We start from the raw sequence: 26,136 nt of genomic DNA, 5'->3' as shown, positions 1-26,136 counted from the left end.
AAAATCCGGTGTCGGCACTGTGGGTGAAAAATCCTCGGAGAAGCAACCTAGGTGGGCCACCTAGGTCAGGTGGCTTTGTGGTGTCATCACAACCTGCCCACTGGATTGTGAACGAACTGACCACCGTGGCAGGTGGTAGTGAAATAAATGATTGGTTGCAAGAGGTTGCCCAGGAAGAGCAAACTGGGTTACACAAGCCTCACTGCTGTTGGCAGCACCTGCCATTGCAGGGCAGTGGCGCATCACTTCACCACTGCACCATTGTGCCAGGAGTACTAGTACGAGGTCTCCCAGAGAGCTATGAATGTACAGTCGAGAATGACCAGTTCCACATATATGGGCTTTAACCCATTAACACTATCGCGTCATACCCTTAGGACAGAGCTCAAGTGTTCCCTCCAGTTTTTAACCTCGTCCTGCGCCAGCTGTGGCCACCCTATCTATCCCCACAGGTTTCCTAATCTCATATGACAACCTGACTCTTTGCTGACCCTTGCTACATTAAAAGCCTTTAAAGATGGAGCACGTGCAAAATTAAAATAGTTAATTAAAAAAATAACTTGGTTTTGAGGAAAGGAAAGGTGCAGTAACTGTCTCACTTCTCAACGAACACAAGGAAGGAGTGTTTGAAGGAAGAGAGGAAGTGGCTCTGTGGTGGAAGTTTCAGATTAATTTCGACCTACTGGGGGCGTTTAATGCGCACTGACAATGCATAGCACACAGCTGCCCTTTGAGTTCCGCTTCCACTAAAATGTGGCTGTGGTGGCCAGGGGTTTGATGCTATGACCTTGGGCTCGGCAGCCAAGTGCCCTAACCACTGAGCCATTCTGGCAGGTCAGATTGAAATAGCTCAGTACCTGCACTGGCATTGTGGCTGTTGATCCTAAAAAGCTGAAAGTAACGATAACAAACTTGATAAAGTAGTTACAAAATTTTTTTGTTCTATTGTAATCACTGTGACTTTGTTTTCATGGATAATAGTGCGAGCATACCGCTGTTTTAACCTGTGGGGCATGTAGAAAAAAATGAAATGTAAAAAAAAATAGATCGGACTGTCTGCATATTCGATTAGCAGTTGTGTTATCACCAATGGAGTTGCTGTCTCTGCCCTTTCAGAGAACGTGAAAACAGGGTAAATTAGATTATAGTTATAACATAGTATATTCATGTTTCACTTAAACCAAATCCTTTTTCCTTTTTGCTCTAGTATATCTTCTTTATCCATATATAAGCTAATGTTATCCTGTTTGTTGCAGGCATGCTGAACTGAATGCTGAACTTATGACTGCCAAAGCTACTCCGCTCTTGGCTAGAAGGCCACAAGCCCATGTGGAGAGGTATCCAAATGTTTATGACTCCTATGCTGAGGCCAAGAAGTCTGCGGCCTTCATAGCAGGAGCCAAGGTGGGCATTTCATTTTCTCCTTACGAAGTGAAGATGATCAGTAGGTTGTGAAATAATGGCCTATGTACCTTCATTTTGTTTTAGTGCCTCACTGAAGACAGTTATTCTCTCGCTTTCTATAAATAACAGAAATAGCAAATATGCCTTTGTTACGTTTTGCACTTTTTTAAAAATTTAAGCTGTTCGCAAGGACTGACAAAATGCTTTCTCCCCCTCATATAAAACAGATGACCCTGCCTACTGACTGCAAGATTACCTCCACTGGGAAGTATGAGGAGGTATCTATACCACTGAGCAAGCCTCCGCCATCAAATGTCGGCAGCGCCCTGGTTGAGATAGCCAACTTGGACGAGGTACGCCAAAATGAAATTGTCCGCCTTGTGGGTTTGTAGTAATTTTCTTATTTGTCGCATTTCCACTGAACAGGTCTGCCAGGCAGGCTTCAAAGGTGTGAAGACCCTGAACAAAATACAGTCTATCGTGTTCGATACTGTGTACAACACCAACGAGAACCTACTGATTTGTGCTCCCACGGGTGCTGGCAAGACCAATGTGGCTATGCTTGCCATTCTGCACGAGGTGAAGCAGCACATCAATGGGAGAACTTTGAATTCAAACTTCAAGGTGAGCTGCTGAGTGGTTGGTTTCCTTAAAGGTGCACTAAAGAGTAATCTGAACTTGTGTTTTCACCGCGGGAACTCAACCTACACGTTCCGAGCATTCTTAGAAACTTCGAATTATTGTCCTGTGTGGCCAGTTTTCCTAATTTAAATCGGATTAAACATCCCAGTTCCTGCCTTTTTTTTTAACTCAACGCTGAAGGTAGGAGGAGCCAACCAACGTGTGGAGTGCCTTTCAGCCAGTCCTGTGGCAGCTTGCAGCTCTGCCATCAGCGGAGTAAGCGAAGGTCGAAATTTTCGGAGCCCTTCAGTATGGTGTCCCTCATAGCCTGAGTCGCTTTGGGACGTTAAACTCCTATAAACCAAACCAAATTTTGCTGCTAGCCTGCGGCGACGATGGCTATCTGTTGCGCATATCAGTGAGCCACCCAAGCCGCACACCATTTGGTGCAATGATTGCCTTGTCACTGATCTTTTTTCGTTTGTTTTTCGAAGGCATCTTGCCACTCTGGCACCAATGCACACTTTCCTCGCTCCCCTCCGTGTCATACTGTATTTCCATTTTTCCATTGCACTGAAACTCCGTGCTTACAATGTGCTCTTCGCCATTTGTACTGTGAAGCCTTCTCACATGTGACGCCACATGCCTTGAAGAAGCTCCAGCGCTACCGTTTTTGGACACTGAAAGTAGACGCGGAGACCCTTATCATTGTGGATTAGTTCTGCTTCCGCCACTCCTGATAATGTGCACGAATTAAAACATTTGACGGAGCAGCAAGAAATTACTGGCGTCACGCAGTTTCAGTCCTGAAAGGAGATAACAATTGCCCAGGTTCCCACCAAATAAATTTCGCTTTCACGCCAATGATTTTTGGCTGTTTTGAGGGACCGTTTGATTATTTGACATTAGGATAATTTGGACAGTTTTTACTATAATGTGCCTTGGCAAAATCATGATGTCTACCAGTAGTATGATCTCTTTCAGTTAATTCACTATTATGTACGAATTAGTCAAGTAATCACTGCTTATTACAAACGCTAAAGCCTGTTACTGGCACTCCTTTCAGCATGTGAAGTCTGGTAAAGGTGCAAAACTCTCCTATCCTGACCTCCATCCCACCTTGTCCACCAGATCACCATCTTAAGTTTGCATATTTATGAGTGCAGTGAAATACCATTTTGGCCCCAAAATGTGGAGGAATTGAAGTGATGTTCTGCAATCCTTTTCTTTGTCAGATTGTTTATGTGGCTCCCATGAAGGCCCTTGCAGCTGAGATGGTTCGCAACTTTAGCAAGCGACTTGACTCTCTGGGTGTCGTCGTCCGAGAACTGACTGGTGACATGCAGCTTAGCAAAGCCGAAATCATGAAAACTCACGTGAGTTTGTTTTTGTTACTGTTCTTGCATGATGGCCATTTCCTTTGGGGCTACAGAATGTCCACTGGATTATGGGTGAGTGAAAGTCTGTAGTAAGTGGTACTTCTGTTCTCCTGTGTATGATTCATTAAAACTTGCTGGATAAATCAAACTACTAAAACAAAAGTTTTTATCATTATGACGAGTGGCAGATGTTTTCTCATTGTGGTCCCATCAGCTTGAAATGAGGGAACATGAAACTCTGAATCTGTTATATAAGCCATGTGGTCATAAGGTGCACTCCTACTAGCAAATTGTGTTGAGGGGAATCCCCCAAGGTCGAGTAGATTTGAATTTAATGTAGAGTGGTACTATAATCATCACCTACCAGAAAGCGGCCATACATCTGAAAAGGAGAGCTATACAGTTGAGAAAGCTGCTGATTCTGGTGAGTAGTTACTCCCTCGATTGAGTTCAAATCTACTCCACCTTATGGGATTCCTTGTGAACACGTTGGACTAACATCACTCCCACTTTGAGTTGTTGATAATTTTGGCCTTGCCTTGCCATCTGCTAGTGCTAGCCATCCTGGTTAGCGTAGTAAACTGACTGCCCTGGATAAGCAGTGTTCTGGGTTCAAGCTCAGGAGCAGGGCAAATTTTTCTTGAACTGCAAAGTTTATAAGAAAGCTTTGTTGTTTATAGCTTTGCTTTGTATTTGTATAGCTGCACTAATTGGGTAGGTGCTTAGGAGTAATTACTCCCTTCATTGAATTTATGTTCCTTTTGTTTGTGTGTTCTCATTGGCACTCATTATTTGCGATTCAAATTGCTGCAAAGACTGGCTCGAGCAAAATGTATGTAACAAGGGCAGGCATGCATTTAATATGTACCAAACACAGTTCATGTACACATGACATTTTATACAGCTTGCAAGTTACTGTTAAAAACATTAGTAGCTGTTAACTGCACCTTTTGCCCTGTGCACGTCTGTTTTTCAGATGCTGGTGACGACACCTGAAAAATGGGATGTGGTTACACGAAAGTCCACAGGAGACATTGCATTGAATCAGATTGTGAAGTTGCTGATCCTGGATGAGGTTCACCTGCTTCATGGAGACCGAGGCCCCGTACTCGAAGCACTCGTTGCTCGAACGTTGAGACAGGTATTTAGAGCTTCCTAAAGTGCATGGTAAAATTACGGGTTTTTTTTTCTTTTATAACTTGGCTACCATACATAAGCAGTATCACAGAGGTACTCCTAATCTTTTCTTACCTTTGCTGCATAATTGTTCTGTCTAAATGTGCCATTAAATGATTCTGACAGTTCAAAAATTGATCCATGGGGTAACAACTACCTCATAGCGGTTCTTTGCATTGGAAGAAAAGACGTCTTCAAGCATCCTCCACTTCTCTCTCTTGCCTCTCATTTCATGCTTTCCATTCTGTTGCATTCAGTTGCATTCAGTTGCATTCAGTCATTAGTATTATGACTCTGGTAAGTCATTTCTTAGAAAGTTGTGAGGTCTAGTTCAAAGGTGGAGGGCCGCTGTGTGAACTAAGGGGTTCCGAAAAGCAGTGTCCCCACTGAAGTCTCATCATAAAAATTACATTGGCATGAAGGCTTGATTATTTTGATAATCGGGTTGTCCACTAGTACTAAAATTTTATTTACAAGAATGTTGTGTTGTAGCTGGGCTGTACTAGCCATGAATTCTGCTGCCAATCTCAAATACATGTTAAGCATGCAACATTACTGTATGTTTCTTATTGTTCTTAGTGTCCAATCTGACATTGGGTTGCAGCTTCACTAAGCACTTAGAGGAACGAATGCTTGCACTCTAAACTATATCTGCTTTGAAGGCAGGTTTGCACTTGGTACTGTGTCGTATAGCGCTGTGTACCCTTCACCTACCCATTCATGGGAGGTTATACAAAACATACTGGTTACATTTTTCTTCTGCACAAAGGAGAGACTACACTGTTCTTGTAGTTTCTAAGTGTTTACATGTTGCCTTTCTTTCTTCAATTTCAACCTTTTTTTTTTCTCCATCAGGTGGAGTCATCCCAGACAATGATCCGCATTGTGGGGCTGTCAGCAACGCTGCCCAACTACGAAGACGTGGCTTGCTTCTTGCGCGTGAATCCCCGGCAGGGGCTTTTCTATTTTGACAACCGGTTTAGGCCTGTTCCACTGGGCCAGACTTTCATCGGTGTCAAGGCAACGTCACCCCTGCAGCAACTTGCCGACATGGATGAGGTCTGCTTCGACAAGGTGTTCTCGGTCGTGCAGAGGGGTTATCAGGCAAGTGAAGGGATGACCACTCGCACTGTTGGGCACACAGGCTTGAAGGTTCAAAGGGCTGCTATAATACAGCAGTTCCATTTCATTTTTTTATCTCCCCCCTTTTGTCACTGGCTGAAGCGATTCCATGCCCTCTCTATAGGCCTTTCCAACGGGTGCACTGCCATATTGCTCGTTGGACTGGTTTTTACACCTGGTGCTGGCAATCCACCATGCCTGCGGCTGGGGAAAACAGCGGATTAGTAAACAGTGAGGTGGTGCCCATGTATAATTTGGTAGCATCGGATGGTAAAAGCAGCCCAGTGAGCAGTATGGCGGCGCACAGGTTGGGAAGGTCTACTGCTGGGCTTGAGCCAGAGCTGAAGAGTGAATGCGGGGCACATCCTTGCTTCAGCAAGTGATGAAGGGCAGAAAATACAAATATGGAATGGCATCAGTTTCAGAGTCGTTTCCTGTGAAACTATAGGGGAGGCTGCGTATTTCAGGTTTTGTGATAGCTGCCTTGTCGCACTGTTGAATTAATGTTGCGAAGGACAAATGCAGTTGTTGCTAAGTTCAAAATGAGTGCTGTCATGCAGTGCAGCTTGTGATTTCATTTTTTTTTCTTGCAGTCGAATACCGTTGCAACGAAATCGCTAGACTTGAAAAATTTTGCTGATGTGGAAGCTGCGTTGTTGTAAAATAGGATGAGAACTTTGAAAGATTGGACTAGATAGTTCATGACCAATGTTTATTTCCAGAAATATGTCAGCCTTGCACTTTGATTGTTTCGAAATTGGTGGCATGGCACAATTACCGTGGCACTTCGAAAATGACGGGCAGTATACATATTTGTGTAATAAACACACCCACAACGCTGGCTATCAGAATGCAGTGTGTTAACATTAGAACCTCCATGCTGGAAAAATCTGTCTGTCTGTCCGTCTGAAGTCTCATTGGTAGGTGGCAAAGTGGAGAGAGGGAAATCACTTTTTCTGGGGAGAGGGAAGATGAAGATAGGGTGAAAGTGCTTTGGAACTAGCTGCCGCATAAAACGCCTTAACACTGTCGCCTTTTACCATAGATGACAACATTGTGACAAGGTGATACAATAACTGTACACTGAAATGAAGGCACAACTGATTTCCGTCAGGCCTGCAGTTCGCAAGCATGGAGTTCGAGCCCCTGAGCATTGGTGAAATCGTCACAGGCAGTCATGTGCCGGATCGCATCTTTATGTGCATATGTCTTTAAGTCTGCAGGTAGTGTTAGCAGTACTACTTAAAGTTTGAACTGACTTCAGAAAACATTTTTGGTCAAACCAACTGAGATTGGCATATCTGGATGCTCAAAAAAAAAAAGGCTTTAAATCGAAAGGAGCTTCTCTCGGAAAATTGTTCGTTTTAAGGGGAAATAATTGTATTGCATTGTATAGTTTGCTGATGGGGAATCGGAAGCACTTCACTGTGGCATGGCAGAAAGTTTTGCTTTAGCGGTGTTTATTGTAGTGTGGTTTGACTGTATAGGAATTTGCTTCTGGGAGGCTCTGTTGTTTCTATAGGAAGCCGCATTTCTGTGACATATTAGTGCAGCTTCACAGGACGTCCAAGCAAAAGACTGGCCCCTCTGTTGCTTTCAGGTCATGGTGTTTGTCCACTCTCGAAACTCCACAGTGAAGACTGCTCGTACACTCAGGGACATGGCCCAGCAGCAGGGAAAGCTTGCCAAATTCCAGGTCCAGCAGAGTCCTCAGTACCTAAGCGCTGAGAGGCAGGTGGGTGGAACGCAACAATAAGACATGCCAGCTGGTCGCTCCAGCAGTCCGACCTAACTGTCGCTGCTAGTGCATGGAGCGGAAGAGAAGGTGCTTGACACACTGGCCACATTGACCCGACTTTTTGATGTTTTGTTGCCTTGATATCTCAGCATGTAGAGCAGCTAGAGCTGTTTAATGCCTTTCATAATAAGAAGCTTACTGTGATATGCTTGTAATGCTGGGAGCAAATTTTCAGATTTCAGTTTGCATAATTAAGTATTTTGTTGTGATAACAGCCATTTAGTAGCTACACTTTGAAAGCAAAAATTCATTGTGCTGTAAGAGTACTAACAATGACCATGCCAAATATGTGCTTCCAACATAGCATTTCTTGCTAATTTGCCTATCTGTTCATGCTTTGGAAATAGTTTTTTTATTTGGTGATTTTTCCCATTATGGCTCCAAACTGAAGGTGATGTCTAATTATCTTAAGAACCAGTTGGTGTATCTGAGTACTAACAGCAGCACATTTGAAATCAGTTTAAAGAACTGTAAAAGACTGTGTGCAATTTCTTTGAGGTTCGCCGCGGTGGCTTAGTGGTTAGGGCGCTCGACTACTGATCCGGAGTTCCCGGGTTCGAACCCGACTGCGGCGGCTGCGTTTTTATGGAGGAAAAACGCTAAGGCGCCGGTCTGCTGTGGATGTCAGTGCTGATGCACGGTAAAGATCCCCAGGTGGTCGAAATTATTCCGGAGCCCTCCACTACAGCACCTCTCTCTTCCTTTCTTCTTTCACTCCCTCCTTTATCCCTTTCCTTACAGGGGTTCGGGTGTCCAAGGATATATGAGACAGATACTGCGCCATTTCCTTTCCCCCAAAACCAATTATTATTATTATTTGAGGTTCATCCCCCCCCCCCCCCCCCCCCCCCATACACACAGAAAAAAAAAAAAAAGTTGTGCTCCAATCTTCCAAGCTCAGTGCCAGAAGCCCAGGATGTATGTTTGATGTGCTGCTGAAGCACATGCCAATTTTTGGTATTTGTACCAGAATATTAAGATTGGGTTGCCTCCGTTCCTTTGCAGCAGCGTTGCAGTCTACATACTTGAGCACAGTTTTAGGCAGCATTGTAGTGAAACATTGCTGTTGTTTTGACTAAGTTCCTAGGCTTTGTTGTCTAATCCTCTTTGCACCAGTTCCTTTGCTCATTCATGAATTCTGAATTTAACACCCTCTGATGTCCTGTGAATTTGGTCTCCTCCATTGCAGATGTCAAACTCTCGAAACAGTGCCCTGAAGGACCTCTTCCCGTATGGCTTCTCCGTGCACCATGCAGGCATGCTGCGAAGCGACAGAAACATTGTTGAGAAGCTCTTCAGTGAAGGCCTCATTAATGTCCTTGTTTGCACATCAACGCTGGCGTGGGGTGTAAACCTGCCAGCTCATGCTGTTGTCATTAAGGCAAGTTTGTTACATACTTTTACAAGGCTGATATAAACCAAAGCTTACTATCTGTGAAACTTATAAACATGACTGGCAGAGCTCATCGGTTTGGCTTATTATTTGCAAACAAGCGTTTTTTTATTGTTTGGTAGAATTTATATTGGTGCTTTGGGTTTAGTGGACGGCTCTGTAATGCATGAAAAAGTACCTAGGCAACTATCAAAAAAGAAATGTTGTGACTAGTATGTCTCTCCTTGTTTTTCTTTTTTTCTAAAGATCACACATAATTTGTTTTTAACTAGAATGAACTGCACTAAGATGCAGTTAAATTCTAACAGAATTTTGTAACCCGTTCAAGCTGTAAAATTTGGTCTTGTGATTGTGAATGTAGTGAGAAAGCCATGTTCAAAAGACAATGCATATTCAAGGAATTTGTCAGGCAGACTTGAAACGGTGAGAGGAGCACAAAATGAGTATGTGGCGGGTCTACAGAAGGTGCAGTATGGCTGTCCACGAACAAAAGCAATCAAAGCCAGCATCACGAACAGTTGATGACAGAGAGCAATGCCATAAGCACTGTTCTCACATGCACGTGAGTGCGTTAGCAAAAGACGCTAAGATTTTTTTGAAACCAAAACACAAAGGGCAGCTGTGGTGTTTTAACTGCGTTTAAGGAGTGATGATTGTTAATTTTCTTTATTGCAGTGGATGCCATACTTATCAACCCTTGGCCATAGTATGCTTTTGCCATGGTTGTACACCAGACGTTTCATTCAGGATGTTCTACAATTTTTAAAAATAGGCTTTTTGAGTTTCAAGTGCGCTTTTTTCGGCATAGCATTGTCAGCGGCGTAGCGCATCAGAATGCAGCTAAGACTTGCTAACTGATAGGCTGTTTAACTAATATTGAGTAAGCTTTTTAACTATTAGTGTTAGCCTCCTTATTTATTGAGCGGTGTGTAGCCCACGTAAGTAATATCGATAATAGTTTTTATAATTTTGAAAACGCAGTTACCCTCAGTTTTGTGGCTCCACAAACTTTGGCTATTTTGACGAGTTGCATGCACTGGAGGGGTTGTTTTGCCTGCAAGCTTCTCGAAAGCACATGCATTTTGCCGTGATATAGCCAAAGTATGTTGGGCTACAGCGCTGAAGGCAACTGTTTTCAAGATTCTAAAGACTGATATGGATGTTACCTATGATGTACTACATGCCTCTCAGTAAAAAAGAAGACTAACAATAATAGCTAAAAAGCTAACTGTTCAGTATTAGTTAACCAGCCTAACATTTAGTATGCCTCAGCTGTATTCTTATGCACCACACCACATACAATGCTATGTCATAAAAAGTGCTCTTCTAACTCAAAAAGCCTATTTGCAGAACATCTTGTGTGGACCACCCGGTATAGTGCTGGTTAACTCTGTTGATGACTGTGTATGTCATACGCATCGCAGCTCACAGAACTAGAAAGGAAGACAGACATTGCTCTAGCTGAGTTAGTAAGAGGACCACATGCGCTTTGCAGGAGTTGTCTGTTAAGTTGTTGCCAGTGCCATGTTGTCTCCTGTCCTGTTTTTTTTTTTTTTTCATGTCATCAAAAAATCTAAAAAAATTGTTAATACTAATAACAGCTTTTTCTCAGTGGCTGCGAAAGTACAAGCAGCCTATGCTTTCCTTGGCTTCAGTGACTGTTGGCTTCTTCGGTGCACACTTTACGCACCCTTCATCTGTACATGCTTTGCTCTTTGCTGAAGGTTATGTTGCCTAGGGAATTTTCTTCTTGGTCATTTGACTAGCAGTGGCTTTTCCTTTTCCCAACAGGGCACAGACATCTATGACTCAAAGCACGGCACCTTTGTGGACCTGGACATACTGGACGTGATGCAGATCTTTGGCCGAGCGGGCCGCCCGCAGTTTGACAAGGAGGGCCATGGCACTATCATCACCACACATGCCAAGCTCAACAAGTATCTGTCACTGCTGACCTGCCAGTTCCCCATCGAGAGCAACTTCCACCAGAACTTGGTGGACAACCTGAACGCTGAGGTAGCCAGCCCCTCCACTGATTGTGCAGCAAAGAATTCCAGTTCACATATTAGAAATTTTCAATCTACCGTATATACTCGCATAATGAACCCGCCCCCACTTTTGTCGGCCAGAATTTACTTTTTTTTCTAGCCTTTAGCATTTTGTTGCTGGTTCCTCTGAAAATGTCACCACTTGTTTGTTTATCTTTTGAGGAGAGCTCCTGCCAGAAGGAAGGGGTGGGGGGTGGGCAGTGCAGCGCAGCTCATACCTTGGCAGTGCGCCAAGCTGCTGCCTGCCTTCGATAACACCACCACTTGTTTTATCTTTTAAGGAGAGCTCCTGCCAGAGAAGTGGAAAGTGGGGGAGAGAGCTGGCGCTTCGCGTACTTGGCAGAGTGCCAAGACGTTGTGTGCTGTAAGCTTAGGCATAGTCATTCACATTACACTCCCGTAGCCCTCCTGTGTGTTTTTTTAACCTCGTGTAAAAAACTAAAAAATGCGCACATGACCTTCAGGGTCGTTGTTAGGTGTTCAGCATGTTTGCATTATCTCAACGCGATTAGCCAGCGCTGCCGGCTACCGCAAAGGTGCCATCCGGCACCTTTGTGGTAGCCGGCATGCATGCATGTGCACTTGTGTGCATCTGCTGTGCATACATCTGCTATACTGTGGATGAGGAACCATTGATTAGAGTTGAGCAAAGGTGCTTTGTTGTTCTTTCTTGCAGGTCTCCCTGGGCACGGTGACAAGTGTGAAAGAGGCAGTTGAGTGGCTCAGCTACACGTACCTCTTTATACGCATGCGAAGGAACCCGCTAGTCTACGGAATCAAGTGTGCCTCGCTTATGGTACGTCACCAACGTTGCCTGATCCTCCTTTGAGGTGGTTTTTGAATATAGCCTGGCCAAGGGTTGTGTTGCTCTGGCTTTGGATGAATGCAATACCTTTACATGTCTTTGAAACAGTAGGACAGAACACTTGTGTAATAAAGGGGTTGCCGAGGTACAAGTACCCTGTGAGCGCAGCAGTAAGTGCAATATATACTTACCACCGTATATTGCCACATATTAGGGGGGGGGGGCACGGAAATTCTGTGGCTCGAGTCTGAGGTTGTTTGTTGTGCTCAAAAAACTATTAGCCGCTCATTGTAGGTACGCAGCACGATCGTGAAAACTGAAAGTTTTTGCAGTAGGGGCTTTGCATGATTACAGGCAGTTCTTTTTCCCGAGGTATACAGCTGTGAAGTTTGCAATTGAGTTTTTCAGCGAGAGTTTTTCGGCGCACCGTTGTTGACGACACTGTGCTAATTTTATGGTTCGAGGGCCAGTGTTCGCGCAGCGTCGTCTGCGCCGTTGACGTATGTCTAGGAACAAAATTCAATGACCCTACTATGCATTTAGACTGTTTGTCTAGTCGGATGGTGTGAATCAAGCATGACCGGCTTGAGAAAATCGCGGGGAAACACTGTGGTTGCATTAACTCGCCATGTTGACAGCCTGACTCGCCACGCCAGTCGTGTTTTCGGCAAGTTATCGGTCGATTTTCACCGTCAAAAGTGCAACGAAGCTAGGGGCGGTGTTTTATTGCGATGCAGGCCGATTATGACGAGCGGCAAGCAAATTTCTAGACCGGGTTCCCCAAAGTCGTCTTCCCAATTTGTTAACGTAGCTCCTCGCGTCGAACACGGCAAAGGGCGTGCGACCAGCAGTCGCTTGCGACCAGGCAGCAGCTCGACAACACCGTTGTTCACGCTTGCAAGCGCGACCTGCGAGTCGCCTTCTCGTTTGCAGCGAAAACTCTCGGGAATGACGTTCGCGCTCTTTCGAGAGTTTCGTCTGCTTTGGCCGATGTGAACCGGTTAGCCTTAGTGACGACTACGGCAGCCAGGGAGCAGCTCAGTTCGTTGCGGAAAGCTCACCTCGCTTGCGACTTGGAGGGACACTTTTTTCGTGCTTTCCGGCACGTTTCAGTGCCAGAAATGTTCTTTAGAGCGGTAAAATTTTGCTCACTGAGCGCACCCCTTGGAATGCTACAGCGCAAGTCTGCTCGCGGTCTTTTGACCACTTCTCGGCATCCAAGAGACTGCGGTTTTCTGGCATCGCAAAGCGTCACGAAAATGTTATTTTCGTTTGGATTCTGTCATGGGGGACACCAGCAATGCGACTGCGACCGATGCGGGCGTGCTTCCGTTTGCATCCGCTGTAAACAGCTGGGGGCACTCGGCACTCGCTTGGTACCTGTTACTACTCAGGTCATCGGTCGTAGGTTTGGCACTTTTGTGGCCTGCTCTGTGCCTGCCTGAGACTAATTCGTCAGCGGTATTAATTTGTCATTGCATGCGCAAAAGGGTCGCCGCCGTGGCGGCGATGCCTCATCTCGCCACTTCGCTCTAACCGGGTCAAGCTCTTTGTGCACTTCGAGTAATGCAGCATAAAATGCATGCGTTTTGGTCGGGACCGGAAGAAATTTCGAATAAAGCGATATTTTGAGTAAGTGATTTCGTTATAATGAGGGATTACTGTAGTTTCAGTCAAAGTGCAAGTAGTATTCACCTCATGCCAGTGCCTGTTGGGGGGGATCAACTTATATTCGAAGTTGGCCTATACGCAGCAGTATACAGTTGTTGTAGCATGTCTTTAGTTGTATTTGGTTGTAAAAAAAAGAAGAAAAAAAAACAAACTTATCGCATTGCCAGAAGTCGAAGTAAGCATGAAATGGTCAGAAAGTCTTCAACAGCTATTCACTCTTAACAAATGGCCATTGTGTGCTCATTGCCACCGCCATTTTGTGTCTGTAGTGTGCTAGAATTTTCTTCCTATTCCTGCATGCTCTTACCCTCTATGGTATATATAGAAGCACCAGTCCTTCTGAATGCACACTCTCACATATGGGCCCATGGCTCAGTCAGTGGCATGCTAGTGTTGGAATCGTTAGATTGACACTGATTCCCGACTTGACCGATGGTGGTTTATTTATTTTTCCCGGTGTTATCTCATGACTGTGATAACATACTTTATGGGCGAGACTGCGATAGCCTTGGAAGCTCTGAAGTGGTATGGAGACCGCGCATGGCAAGGGGTTAAATGGCATTTGTGAGACTTCTCAAGAGTGAATGTGTGAAAAATGTGGGGCTGTGCAAGAGTTTAGTAAACCCTGGGTCCATATGCCAACCTGTGTTCCTTTCAAAAATATCCTTTTTGGCCAATCTGGTGTCGCTGAAAGGGGTGCTTTATAAAGGGACGCAAGTGTAGGTTTGGGCCCTCGTTGACTCCACCAAAAAGCATTTTATTCCAAAACTGTCCGACACCTAATATTGCTGCCTAGGGTTCAGCTGCTTGGCTGTACTGACACTTGCATTTCTACTGCTGTTGATAGGAGGATCCAACGTTGTCCAACTATCGGCGAGAGTTGGTGATCCATGCTGCGAAGGAGCTGGACAAAGCGCGCATGATCCGCTTCGAGCCGCGCTCGGAGAGCCTCGACTCCACAAACCTGGGCCGCACTGCCAGCCACTTCTATATCAAGCACGCCACGATGGAGCGCTTCAATGAACTCATCGAGCGCCAGACGCTCACTGAGGCAGATGTCCTGTCAGGTGTCTCCAAGGCGCAGGAATTTGACCAGCTCCAGGTGAGGATGTTTTTGGTGTTTTCTTGGTGTTTAGACACTGCAAAAACATGGTTCATGTAATGCTCACTATACTTGCCAACTGAATGTGTTCTTTGAACTGCAGTGGAGGCTTGCCAGCTATGAAGTGAATTTTTCTTTTTTGATGTGGCAAGTTTACTGTGTCAGTTTACGTATGCTGCATGACCTCATTAGTACAATGTCAGCTTGCTTAAAGTGTCTGATAACTAGGACTGTGCACGTAGTAAAATTTTAGGTTGAATTAAATTTGATTTCAGTGATGGTGAAAAAAGTTAGATGTCAAAAAAATTTACCGCATTTACTTTCGTAATTTGTGCCATCGTGTAATTTGCACACCCTTAATTTATTATCCGGATCTATAAAAAGAACTAAAGGGGGGCGGGAGGGGTTTATACGTGGACTTATACTGTCAGCTTTTTTGGCCGGCAAGGAGTGCGAGTTGTGGGGTCGACTTATACACAACAATTGCGTGTTTGACCTTCGTAGGGTTTTTTAGGACATGTTTGTGAAATATTTGCGTAACCTGCACACCTCATTTTTGAAGCTGTAAAAAAAGTGTGTAAATTATGTGAGTAAACATGGTAATTCAAATGGCAAAAGTTGGTCATTAGTAGTTCTAGTGTAAGCAAAGTATACCAAAAAATTCCCTTCTTACTTTAACAGAATATAAATTCGTTCACTGCAGTTGGTTTTGCAGATTTGTAATCTGACGTTATTTAATGTTAGTCTTAATTTCTTTGTGTTGATAGCAAGACGTGAAGCCTCTGACGTAGTATGTAGGGATGAGTACTACGTTTAGAATGAGCAAGGCGTGAAGCCTCTGGCATATGTAGGGGTGAGTACTGGGTTTAGGACGAAAGATAGAGGGCTCATTGGATTATGTGTCCAAGCAGAATAAATAGTGGTGATCAGATGCTACTCAATGTTGCAATCGCGACATATTTTTCATCCCACCTCATCACATGGCCGAACCAATGAAGCCTTGACCCCTTCAGCTTCACTCTTACGTTTGCCACCTCTAGCAGTGCTCTCTCAGTGATTCTAAATCATAAATCTGTAAGCACGTGTAGCGTGTGCTATAGTACTAATTGTGTAGCAGGAGCCGAGAGTTTACTTAAGCTGCTCCACGGTGGCACTTTTTCTGCTCTGGTTGGTCATGTTTGTAAAGGAGATGGCATAACGCTTCTGCCTACTACCTACTGAGCACTTATGTGAATATGAAGATGACAGAGTTTTCTTGGCTGTGTCCGCAGGTCAGGGAAGACGAGCTGCGAGAGCTCGACTTCATGCTGGAGGCCGGGTGCAAAGTGATGGTGGCGGGTGGCAGCGAGAACGCCTATGGCAAAGTGAACATCCTGCTGCAGAGCCATATCTCCCGTTGCCCTGTGGAGACGTTCTCTCTGGTCTCCGACCTGGCCTACATCGTGCAGGTGGCCCATCTTATCTTTTAAGTGCCTGTGGTTGCTTTTGCATGCCAGAACAACAGCCTTGAATAGTTGCTTCAGTGCACTTATTCTTAGCACGGTACACAAACTGAAAGCAGCATTTGCATAATGCAGAAGAATGAACATGTACAGTTGAATCCCGGTGACATGATCATGGCTCATATGAATTTCGGTACAATAGGAAATTTGGTGCGGTATGAATAAGTAAAATTCCCTGGCCCTTAGCGCATTGTGCTGTACACCGGGCAGAATTTCTGATGTTCTGAATGCTCTCTTGTGCCACTACGGATGACACAAACATGGGAGCTGTGACTGCACCCTCATTATATGAAAAGTTTTCAGATGATTCTCTCCAGAATTCGTGTTACATGTTACATTGTCCCAACAGAGCAAGGTGACAGGATGTATATTTGTATTTTTAGAGCATTTAAGCATTTTAGAGTGCAGCTCTTAGGCGCCCGTTCCCAGGCTGAGCGGCAAGGTTCAAGCACAGCAGAGGATGAAAGACAGCTATAGCGAAGAGAGCCGAGGAGGAAAGTGGAAGAAAAGGGTAGGGTGGCAGCTTGAAGAAGGGCTGTGCATGCCATGAGATGGCGCCGGAATAACGCGCGCTGTCATTTGATCGCCCTAAGAGAGGCTCAGCGGTGGCGGATCTCTGCGTGCTGCCTAGGCTATCACTATCAAAGCACTATAACTAGCATTTTTTGCACCTTTGCAGAATGCCACACGTATTCTCCGCGCCCTGTTTGACATGGTGCTGAGGGCCGGTGGGGCAATCATGGCTGGTCGCATGCTGACCATCTGTAAGATGGTTGAGCGCCAGACATGGAGCTTTGAGACACCCCTGAAGCAGTTCGCTGATCTCAGCTACAGCGTGCTGCGCAACATTCAGGAGAAGAATCTGCGCTTGGAGCAGATCAGGGAGCTGAGTGCCAAGGATATAGGTGAGGCTCTCACCCGCACACTTCTGCAGAGAGCACTGTTGACTGTCTCTTCCTGGCCAGGTTGTGTAAATGTCATGTCTACATCTAAAGGCATGCATGTCACTGGCATGTCCCATGGACGACGGCAGCAGCAGTTGATGTCAGAATGAGTGCTGCTATGTAACTGACCTCAAACTGCTTATATTTTATCACTTCATATTGATAACTGAAACAGTGAATGAGACAAACAGACATTTCCACTACCAGTAGATGTGGTACCAAATGGAGTATGTGTGTGCCTGAACACTCGTTACCATAATGATGATGCATTTTAATGATTATTCCACCTATATCAACATGAATAAGTTGTCTGTGCAGTTTGTGAAAAGGTTACTGATGGAAGATGCAGAAAATAATGTGCATTAAGGCTTTCCTCAGCTGAGTTGGCACTAGCATGTCAGAGATGCTTTATGTCATATTGAAATTAAATCAGGAGGCTCAATGGAATTTTATTTACTTGAAAAAGTTGTCTGTGCAGTTTGTGAAAAGGTTACTGATGGAAGATGCAGAAAATAATCTGCAGTAAGGCTTTCCTTAGCTGAGTTGGCACTAGCATGTCAGAGATGCTTTATGTCGTATTGAAATTAAATCACGAGGTTGAATGGAATTTTATTTACTTGAAAATTTTCTAAAGAAACAAAAGAAGGGAAAGGGAAAAGAAGAGCCGTTTTGAAAGCACTTGCTTGCTTTTTTTTTTTTTTTTGGTTGAGGAATTACACAGCAAAGTCACTGACTTACAACTGTTTGATGGGGTGAAAATGGCTTATCAAGGTTCGAGAAATTGTATTCTGTGCAGTGGTTCGTTTGCCCATTGTTTCTACACTCCTTACTTGCTCAGTTCAAACCATGTGGGTGCGAATTGAACGGCGCTTTTGGTGAATGACATAAAGGTCTAAAAAGGAAATTGCTGTGAAACATGTTGAACGCAAATGATCCATGATACTGGTATCGCCTAGGATTCGAGCTTAGTAGTGAAAAGTAGTGGTAAGGCCTGTGAACAGGTTGCCAACCTCATGCATCTTAGATGTCATGTTAACGTGTATGATGACGTGACATGTGTAGATTATTGTGTTAGGTGGGTATTTTCTCCTTATAGCTTGGAGAGTTTTAATGTCAAAACATGAGAAACACAAATGAACCATGCAATCAAAGCAGTTAAACCCATGCATCCGATCCCAGAAAGCATGTTATTTTGTGTAGCTGTTTGGCATGCCACATTTTTTTCGTCAATCATTTTCTGCTTATAGTTTGAAGCTTGGAATACCGTCGAAGTTCTAATGAGCAGCTGTGGTCATCATTCACATGGTCCTTCTTATCCCGCGCCGACAGGTTTGATGGTGCACAACCAGCGGGTTGGTGTCATCGTGGAGCAGTTGGCTAGGCAGATTCCTCAAATTGTAGTGGTGCCTCGCATCCAGCCAATCACACGCACGGTGCTCAGGGTGCACCTCGACATCACCGCTGACTTTCGGTGGTCCGACAAGCTACACAAAGGGGCTGAGGCCTTCTGGATCTGGGTCGAGGACCCAAACTCGGACGAGATCTACCACTACGAGTACTTCATTCTCACCAAGCATCAAGTAGGTGCAGAGTGTGCTGGAATTCCCCCCTATGCAAAAAGTATTGTAGTTTGTAGCGTATTAGGTGTTGCATTTTGCTTTAATGTGTTGTGATGGAGTATTGTAACGTGTAAACAGCATTGTGCCGAAATCGCCTGCTCAAATTTAGCTTCCCTGGCCATACTCGAGTCTACCACGTGGCTGCCTATATGTCAACACCCAACTCTCGCCCCTCTTTGGTTACAGGCACGAAAACAGACACAACACAAGGCAGAAAGATGGGACGGAGCGCCTTTCTGCCTTGTGTTGTATCTGTTTTCGCGCCAGTAACCAAAAGTGTACAGTTACCAACTTGCCCAGCAAGACGTTCTTTCTCGCCCCTCGCTGGCTTAAAAAAAAAAATGCAGCCGATTTGGGTTACTTGTCCAAATGCGAAGTATGCAGACTAGCATGTTGCATTTTATTTCACTGAGTCATAAATTAGAGGTTGTGCAAATTATGCAAGTAAATTTGGTCTAACTTTTTTTTTTAGATTATAAGCTCTTGGAAATGTGTGATAAGTTCATACAGTTGGAGCTTAAATACCTGGCACAAATCAGCAAGACTTTTTTCTGAAAATAAAGCTTTGTTTTACTAAGATTTTGCTGAATTGTGGTGTCAGATGGATACATTTGCTTACAGCCAGGAAGTTACCACTTCTGTCAGTTCTCTGCAAATAGTTCTAGATGGTCTGTAGGAAGTTTCGGGCAGAGACTTTTTAGTTCTGGAAAGAATTTGACCGGTTTGGAGAAAGTCTTAAACCTAGACTGGTTAGTTCTGGAAACAGTTCTGGGTGGTTTAGGGGAAGTTCTGGATTTATCTTTAAGCGGCGCGAAACACAGGACAAGAGGAAGAAACACGAGACAACATGAGCGCTATGGTGTTTCTCCCTCTTGTCCTGTGTTTCGCGCTGCTTAGAGATGAATACTTTCCAACTCGCCCAGTTTTCTGTTCTCGTGAAGTTCTGGACACAGACTGATTTCGTAATGGCAGACTGGGATTGACTATGTGCGGCCTCCATACGCTTCTGGCCACTGTTTCAGTGTTGTCATGAAATGTCATGTCACTTCATGGGATTTACACGCGCAGGTGATCAAGCGGGAGACCCAGAATGTGGTGTTCACCATTCCAATCTCCGAGCCGTTGCCGCCACAGTACTTGGTGCGGGTGGACTCGGACTACTGGCTGGGCTCCAACCAAACCATCCCGCTCACCTTCCAGCACCTCATCCTACCAGAGCGTCATCCGCCCCACACCGGTACACCTGCAAACCGCCGCTGCTTTTTCTTACTTTTAGTCCAGTGTGTTGTCAATAGTGGGCGACGGCAAAGGCATCTGCCACAACAGGCCTTATTGTAAGCAGTGCCACAGGAGGGTGTTGTGCAGAGAATGGCATTGGGAGAGGCTGGGGCGGGGGGCTTCAGCATGGGAACCATGTGTTTTGTAGTTGCGTCACTGCTGGAGTATGACAGCATTTAGGGACATCTCTCAAAATGGATGTATTAACTTCAAAGCACTGGCTCATCTTCTTCCAGGATTTTGATGTGATGAAACGAAGATTTTGAGCGAAGGAAGCATAGTTGCAATACTTTCCTTGCACTTGCATTTAGTACTAACAGTCCAACACTGGTGCCAAGCACAGGAGAGCAGCTGGCTTTTTTTTTTTTTTCCAGTGGAATTCATTCCTGTCGTGCATTTATTTGATTTGCATTTATTATTTAACAGTTTTTTTTCTATTCGATACAAATGATATTGCTCTGCAGTTTTGATCTAACTTTCTTGTGTGTGATGTTACACATGTAAAAGTACTTTGTGAGAATGTGTGTGAGAATTACATAGTTTGCTCACGCATGTCAAGCACCGCACAGTGTGTGAAGATCATGGTTACCTGGGATTTTCATAGTTCACAAAAGAAAGCCGATGGGATCTAGGTGTGGTAAACAAACTGTACAAAGGCATGTGGGATGCTAAATTTTTTATATTGGCTTAAGTGGTATATACTTATCTGTGGTCACAGCTGTGTGACCTAATTGTGGTAGTGTAATAAGCAGAGAGCAGTTGGCTTTTTGGGTACCCCGCAGGTGGCAATAAATACCACTGCTTTATGTGTGGCTCCATCTGCCAGGCCACAACTATTGTGCTGTCTGTGTGGTGGAGTTGCAGTTTCAGTTCATTGGCACAACTATGCACACATGTGCAGTGCTGGACATTGCTGTTGTAACTGTTCAGAGTGCCGGCCAGAACATTCCAGCCACACAATGAAATTATTGCCGGAGTTGATTAAAAACTTAAATGAGCTCAACTTGTTCATACAGAGAGCTCACAAACCGGGCGCAAGCAGTGAAAGCATGCCTAGCTTAAAAATGTGAGGGCTTTAGATGTTGATTGGAATTATTTTCAACTTTAAGCTTCAACCTTTTATAACCTTTGTCCAAGCAATCATGCTTTGTACTTTTATCACCGTGCAGAGTGTACAAAAAGCTGTCGCTCACTAAGGAAGCCTGACCTGTTACAGAATTGCTGGACCTGCAGCCCCTTCCTGTTGCGGCACTGTGCAACACCACCTATGAGCTGCTGTACCGGTTCAGCCACTTCAATCCCATTCAGACTCAGATATTCCACACGCTGTACCACACCGACCACAATGTGCTGCTGGGAGCTCCCACGGGCTCGGGAAAGACCATTGCGGCTGAGATTGCCATGTTTCGAGTCTTCAACAACAGTCCTGAATCCAAGGTGCCCATTTGACTCTCACCTGCTGGGTTTTCGTTCTTGCTTCCCCTACTGCAGTTTCAGTTTCGGCTGTTATTCATTGGAGCTTCATATTTGTGGTGTTTGTTTGTTTGGAGTGCAGCCTGTGTTTTAGAGGGACGCGCAGAAAAGAAGTGAATCGATAGATTACCGTGTTCTAGCGAGAAAGAGGCTGCTTTAACTTGAAACGAGACTTTTATAAGCTACAAAAGGCCAAAAAATGAAATACAGGTGTTGCCGGCACCGGCAGATTTTTCAGGACAAACATTAAAAAAAGCCGTAATGCTACAGAATTTATTTTTACTGAGAGCAAAAATTGGGTGTCCGCAGTGTCTATTTAAATAGCCTCAGGTGACTGCACTGTTGATGCCTGCACTCCAGCTTTCTCCACGTTCAAAATCATGGTTTTACACACTTTCTGTTAGGTTCCCATATTCCTAAATGATGACTCCATGTTATGTTGATGCATGCTGGAGCATTTTTCCAGTTAAACAAGATAAAGCATCTAAAAGCAGATAAAAGCAGCAAAATGTTTTGCAGATCTGTTGAGCCACTATGCATGCTTTGGCTTACTTTTTAACAAGTTAAAATAACTTGTTAAATAACCGCCACACCATCTTTGTTGCATGGAAGTCTCAAATATTCGCACCTCAATGGGGGCGGTGTTGGGGAATTGAGAAACTTCGTAATATCGAGGAATTCACTTTATGGAGGTTCGTTACATTCAGGTTTAACAGTATTTAACTTTATTTCACCGAGTGTGAGTAGGGTTGTATAAATGTAACGATCTGCAGGCCCAGTCATAACGGGAATGTGGCATCCCTTCAGCTAGTGGTGAACGGCGAGAAATATGAGTTGGAATATAATTGTCATATTATACCAGCCCAGTTGTCTGTAGGCATGCCAAGATGAAATATGAGGATGCCACCATTCTGTAGGTGTGAGCATGTTGACTGCAAACACAAAGTGAGAGAATTCAAATGTGAAACTGAGCTGCTTAAATCTCCATTCTTCCCAAAGACTGTGTGTGACTAGAATGGCCTCTCATTGCTGATAATGAATGTTATAGATAATGAAATCTTTGCGGTAAATTTATGATCACTCTTGTTTATATTGTGTGTTGAATGTGGACTTGTATCCCCCCGGTGTAATACCAGACATGGCACTGTGGGTAAATAAATAAATTAAAAAATATTAAAAATACTGCGCAGTGAAGTTGAAAGCAGTCATTTTCTCACTGCCTTTTGTTTCTGGACCACATTGCAGATTGTGTATATAGCGCCGCTGAAGGCCCTGGTCAGGGAGAGGATTGAAGACTGGAAGATCAGGCTGGAGGAGAAGCTTGGGAAGAAAGTGGCTGAGCTCACCGGCGATGTCACACCGGATTTTCGAGTGATCACCAGCGCTGATGTCATCGTGACCACTCCAGAGAAGTGGGACGGCATCAGTAGAAGCTGGCACACCAGAGGCTATGTCAAGCAGGTTGCGCTGATCATCATTGACGAGATTCATCTACTGGGTGGGTGCTCGCCCCGTTTGGAGTTAGGGGCAAGGCAGCGACACGGTAGCATGTTGCACTGCTTCGAGCTTATCAAAGAATTAAGAACACCAGATCTTTGGTTTTGTGCTTCCTTTTAATGATTTTTAAGACATTACTAAACATGGATTGCCACATGAATTTGCCTACACCTGGTAAATAATATATAGATTAATTTATTCTCTCCCATTGGTTTATTTCGAACAGCCAAACAGTTGCAGTGACGTCAAATTTTGGTTCAGGTCCTGTGAAGTATAAAAGACGTCCATGTAATTGGTGTTTCATCATTTTAAACCACTAAGGCTTTCACACCATCCTTCCCAAAAACCTGCAATGATAATTAGGGAAGAAGCAGCCATAATGTCGCTGTTCTTGTATGTCCGACATGACCTGAAATCAACTTTGATGCCATAGTTTTGGCTCTTGAAACTGAAACCAAAACAATGCAAGAGAAGCAGTTTAGTTATAGTTTATTTTCTGAGCACAGATTTATGCTTACTTATGCATTGAGCATCATTACGCCGAAATAACGCATAACCAAAATATGGTTTTTGTAATTTTGTCCTGTGTGAAATTGCCACACAAGAAGCATTTGATCAGGACGCATTTTTTGGAGTTGTTAGTGCTGGTGGTATAGTTGTTATGAGCTCTGAAAACACTGTTTTTACTTTTTGGAGGTTAATAGTGCTGGTAGTATAGTTGTGTAGTTCTTATGGGCTCTGAAAACATTATTTTTTTCTTGACTATAATCTTTCCAGCAAAAGCTTGCTTAGCATAATTACAGCAGGTTCATTGGATAATGTCTGAAAAGGACTTGATAAAGCATTTTTTACGATTTCTAGCGAGCACCTAATTTGAGTTTTGTATGTCAAGTTTGTAGAGCCAAACAGTATTTCACCAGACTAGCATGGTTGCACATTCTGTTTCATAATCATAAAGCACAATTAGGTTGTGAGCACTTGTTAAACTTGCTAGGATGGTTAAATTGAGATTTGTTTAACCTATAATTATTGACAGTGTGATCATGTGCTCTGTTTCATGTCATAACCTGCAACTTGTAACAGGTGAGGGCAGAGGTCCAGTTCTGGAAGTCATTGTGTCCAGAGCCAACTACATCAGCTCCTACACCAACCGCAAGGTCCGCGTAATCGGCCTGTCAACAGCCCTGGCAAATGCAAGGGACCTTGCTGATTGGCTGGGCATTGGAGAGGTGGGTGCTGTTTGGAAGCCATAAATTTAATCAAACTGGAGTGGCAATCTCAGAAGCACTCTGCGCATTGGGTGCATTCTGGGCTCATTCTTGGCACTAGACTAAGGCCAGGGTAACACTTGTGAAATCGTGGGTGCTGGCCAGAAGTAGTGATCACCAATATTGCTTTGAAATATGTGACTGGCAAGTGTTGGTAATGTAAAGGAATCGTGAAGCTGCATGCAGATGTTTTGATATTTTGTGTGACTGAACAACTAGGCAAAACCTGCAGTATTGATGCAGGGACGTGCTTTCTTTGCTGAGAAGCGTGCTATTAGGAAGGCAGGTTTTTAGATCTAGGCTCCTGCAGACTTTTGAATAAGAAATAATAACCTGGCGAACGACTTTTGTTGCAGTACTGCGTTATGTTTAAAAACATTTGTGCTTCATGGGAAACATGTCCAGTAACGTGTCGCTTTTATCTAAGATTGCAGTGCATCCACGCTGTGATCGATGATGGGAACAAGAAGCCCTTCTCGTAAACTAAACTGGGCTTACTTGGTCGGTGCATTGGAGCTCATTGAGATTGGTTGGCAAGAAATACTTCTATTGCATGTAGCCCGGCATGCTGTACCGTCAGCAGCTATGTGCACATTTGTGTGTTTGCTACCTGGTACATAGATATCTACAGGATAGCATCGCCCAACAATTTAAGCAAGAGAGTAGGTATAAATTCATACAGAGAAGCTGCTTATTGGTTCCCCTCTCTCTTTCTGGTGTCAGCAACTGCTATGCCGTAAATACTCTAGAACGCAATGTATTTGTTACTTGAGGAACAGTAGTACCAAATAAGGGAAGGAACTTTGATGCAGGAAAGACTGGCTTGCAACCTTGCTGCAGTGGGTTAAAATAGCTACCACTACAATGCAGTTTGGATTTTATAGAGTTTTTTGACCCATATATACTGCTGCCTTTGCCAGATTGGCCTGTACAACTTCAAGCCGGCTGTACGACCAGTTCCCCTCGAAGTCCATGTGTCAGGCTTCCCAGGAAAACACTACTGTCCCCGCATGGCCCTCATGAACAAGCCTACCTACAGGGGTAAGCAGCAGGGATACCTGCATCATTCTCTCATTTCCTTATGGGGAATAGGGCCAGCAGAGAACTGTAATACTATTACTTTGTTGTCTGTTAAGCGCGTTTTGTTGGCATCGGAGCCATTGTTCTTGACTAACAAGCATTTAAACGGGCTTTGAAACACCTTCCGAGGACAGCACATCTACTCACTCAGTCACTGCACTGTGTTGTCAAAAAGACCTGAGTCAAATAATACACTTCCACACGCAGCAGGGGACCCACAATCAAGCGCAAAAGTTGGCGAGCCCTTTCCGGAGGCTTTTTCAAGCTCGCACCCTCCTCTGTCGCTCGCATCTGCGTATACAAGTTGAGAGGTGGCTATTGGTTAGATTCGTTCATACGTTGGGCAGCTACCATGGCCGTGGCCAATAATGCGCATAGATCCGGCGGGTGAGGAGGCTCCGCTCCTGGAGGTGGGGCCGGTGGAGGACTGCCGACCTTCCAGCGTGCAAAAGTGACGTGAGGAGAGGGAAAGGCGCGAAGACGCTGAAATTAAAATTTTAACTACAGATAACTCAGCTTCTAGAAAGCGCGTTAAAAAAATTCTTTCTGGACAATATTCGTGAGGCGGAGTGCTTTAACATCCCCGGCATACCGCAACTTTAATAGTGCCCCTTTCAGAGCCCCTTTAAAGCATTACGACAGGCTTTGTGTGACTGTCAGCCCAGCCGTCTTTAAATGAATTTGCTTGTCAGATGGTAGGAACAGTTTCAGTCCAGCTTGGTGTTTATTTAAGGTTTGCTCTGCAGATGTCGTACTCTATGCTGATTGTCATGGGCTGTCAGGCTAAATTTCACCCCGGCCTCCCTGCAGCTATTCAGCAGCACTCCCCGGAGAAGCCAGTGCTCATCTTTGTCTCCTCACGACGGCAGACGCGCCTCACTGCTTTGGATCTGATCGCCTTCCTTGCCGCCGAGGACAACCCTCGCCAGTGGCTGCACATGCCTGACCACAAGGTG

The 26,136-nt window shown here is 44.5% G+C and overlaps 1 protein-coding gene across 1 annotated transcript in view; it reads left to right on the top strand.

Moving 5' to 3' along the window:
* The window catches only part of LOC144098901 (activating signal cointegrator 1 complex subunit 3-like), a 63,173-nt gene that overhangs the window by 4,919 nt on the left and 32,118 nt on the right, over positions 1 to 26,136 (top strand). The window contains exons 8-27 of the mRNA XM_077631841.1: positions 1,257 to 1,404; positions 1,632 to 1,757; positions 1,831 to 2,028; positions 3,261 to 3,401; positions 4,381 to 4,545; positions 5,436 to 5,684; positions 7,303 to 7,437; positions 8,690 to 8,881; positions 10,685 to 10,909; positions 11,618 to 11,737; positions 14,265 to 14,519; positions 15,791 to 15,967; positions 16,701 to 16,926; positions 18,295 to 18,545; positions 19,653 to 19,821; positions 21,079 to 21,299; positions 22,581 to 22,833; positions 23,916 to 24,061; positions 25,021 to 25,141; positions 25,991 to 26,133. Coding sequence (XP_077487967.1) covers positions 1,257 to 1,404; positions 1,632 to 1,757; positions 1,831 to 2,028; positions 3,261 to 3,401; positions 4,381 to 4,545; positions 5,436 to 5,684; positions 7,303 to 7,437; positions 8,690 to 8,881; positions 10,685 to 10,909; positions 11,618 to 11,737; positions 14,265 to 14,519; positions 15,791 to 15,967; positions 16,701 to 16,926; positions 18,295 to 18,545; positions 19,653 to 19,821; positions 21,079 to 21,299; positions 22,581 to 22,833; positions 23,916 to 24,061; positions 25,021 to 25,141; positions 25,991 to 26,133 — 3,661 coding nt within the window. The remainder of the gene's footprint in view (positions 1 to 1,256; positions 1,405 to 1,631; positions 1,758 to 1,830; positions 2,029 to 3,260; positions 3,402 to 4,380; positions 4,546 to 5,435; positions 5,685 to 7,302; positions 7,438 to 8,689; positions 8,882 to 10,684; positions 10,910 to 11,617; positions 11,738 to 14,264; positions 14,520 to 15,790; positions 15,968 to 16,700; positions 16,927 to 18,294; positions 18,546 to 19,652; positions 19,822 to 21,078; positions 21,300 to 22,580; positions 22,834 to 23,915; positions 24,062 to 25,020; positions 25,142 to 25,990; positions 26,134 to 26,136) is intronic.

This window comes from Amblyomma americanum, chromosome 7 (genome assembly GCF_052857255.1).
Source record: "Amblyomma americanum isolate KBUSLIRL-KWMA chromosome 7, ASM5285725v1, whole genome shotgun sequence".
Lineage (NCBI taxonomy): Eukaryota > Metazoa > Arthropoda > Arachnida > Ixodida > Ixodidae > Amblyomma > Amblyomma americanum.
The sequence above is the reverse complement of the archived record's forward strand: the minus strand, read 5'-3'. Positions and strand labels throughout refer to the sequence as shown.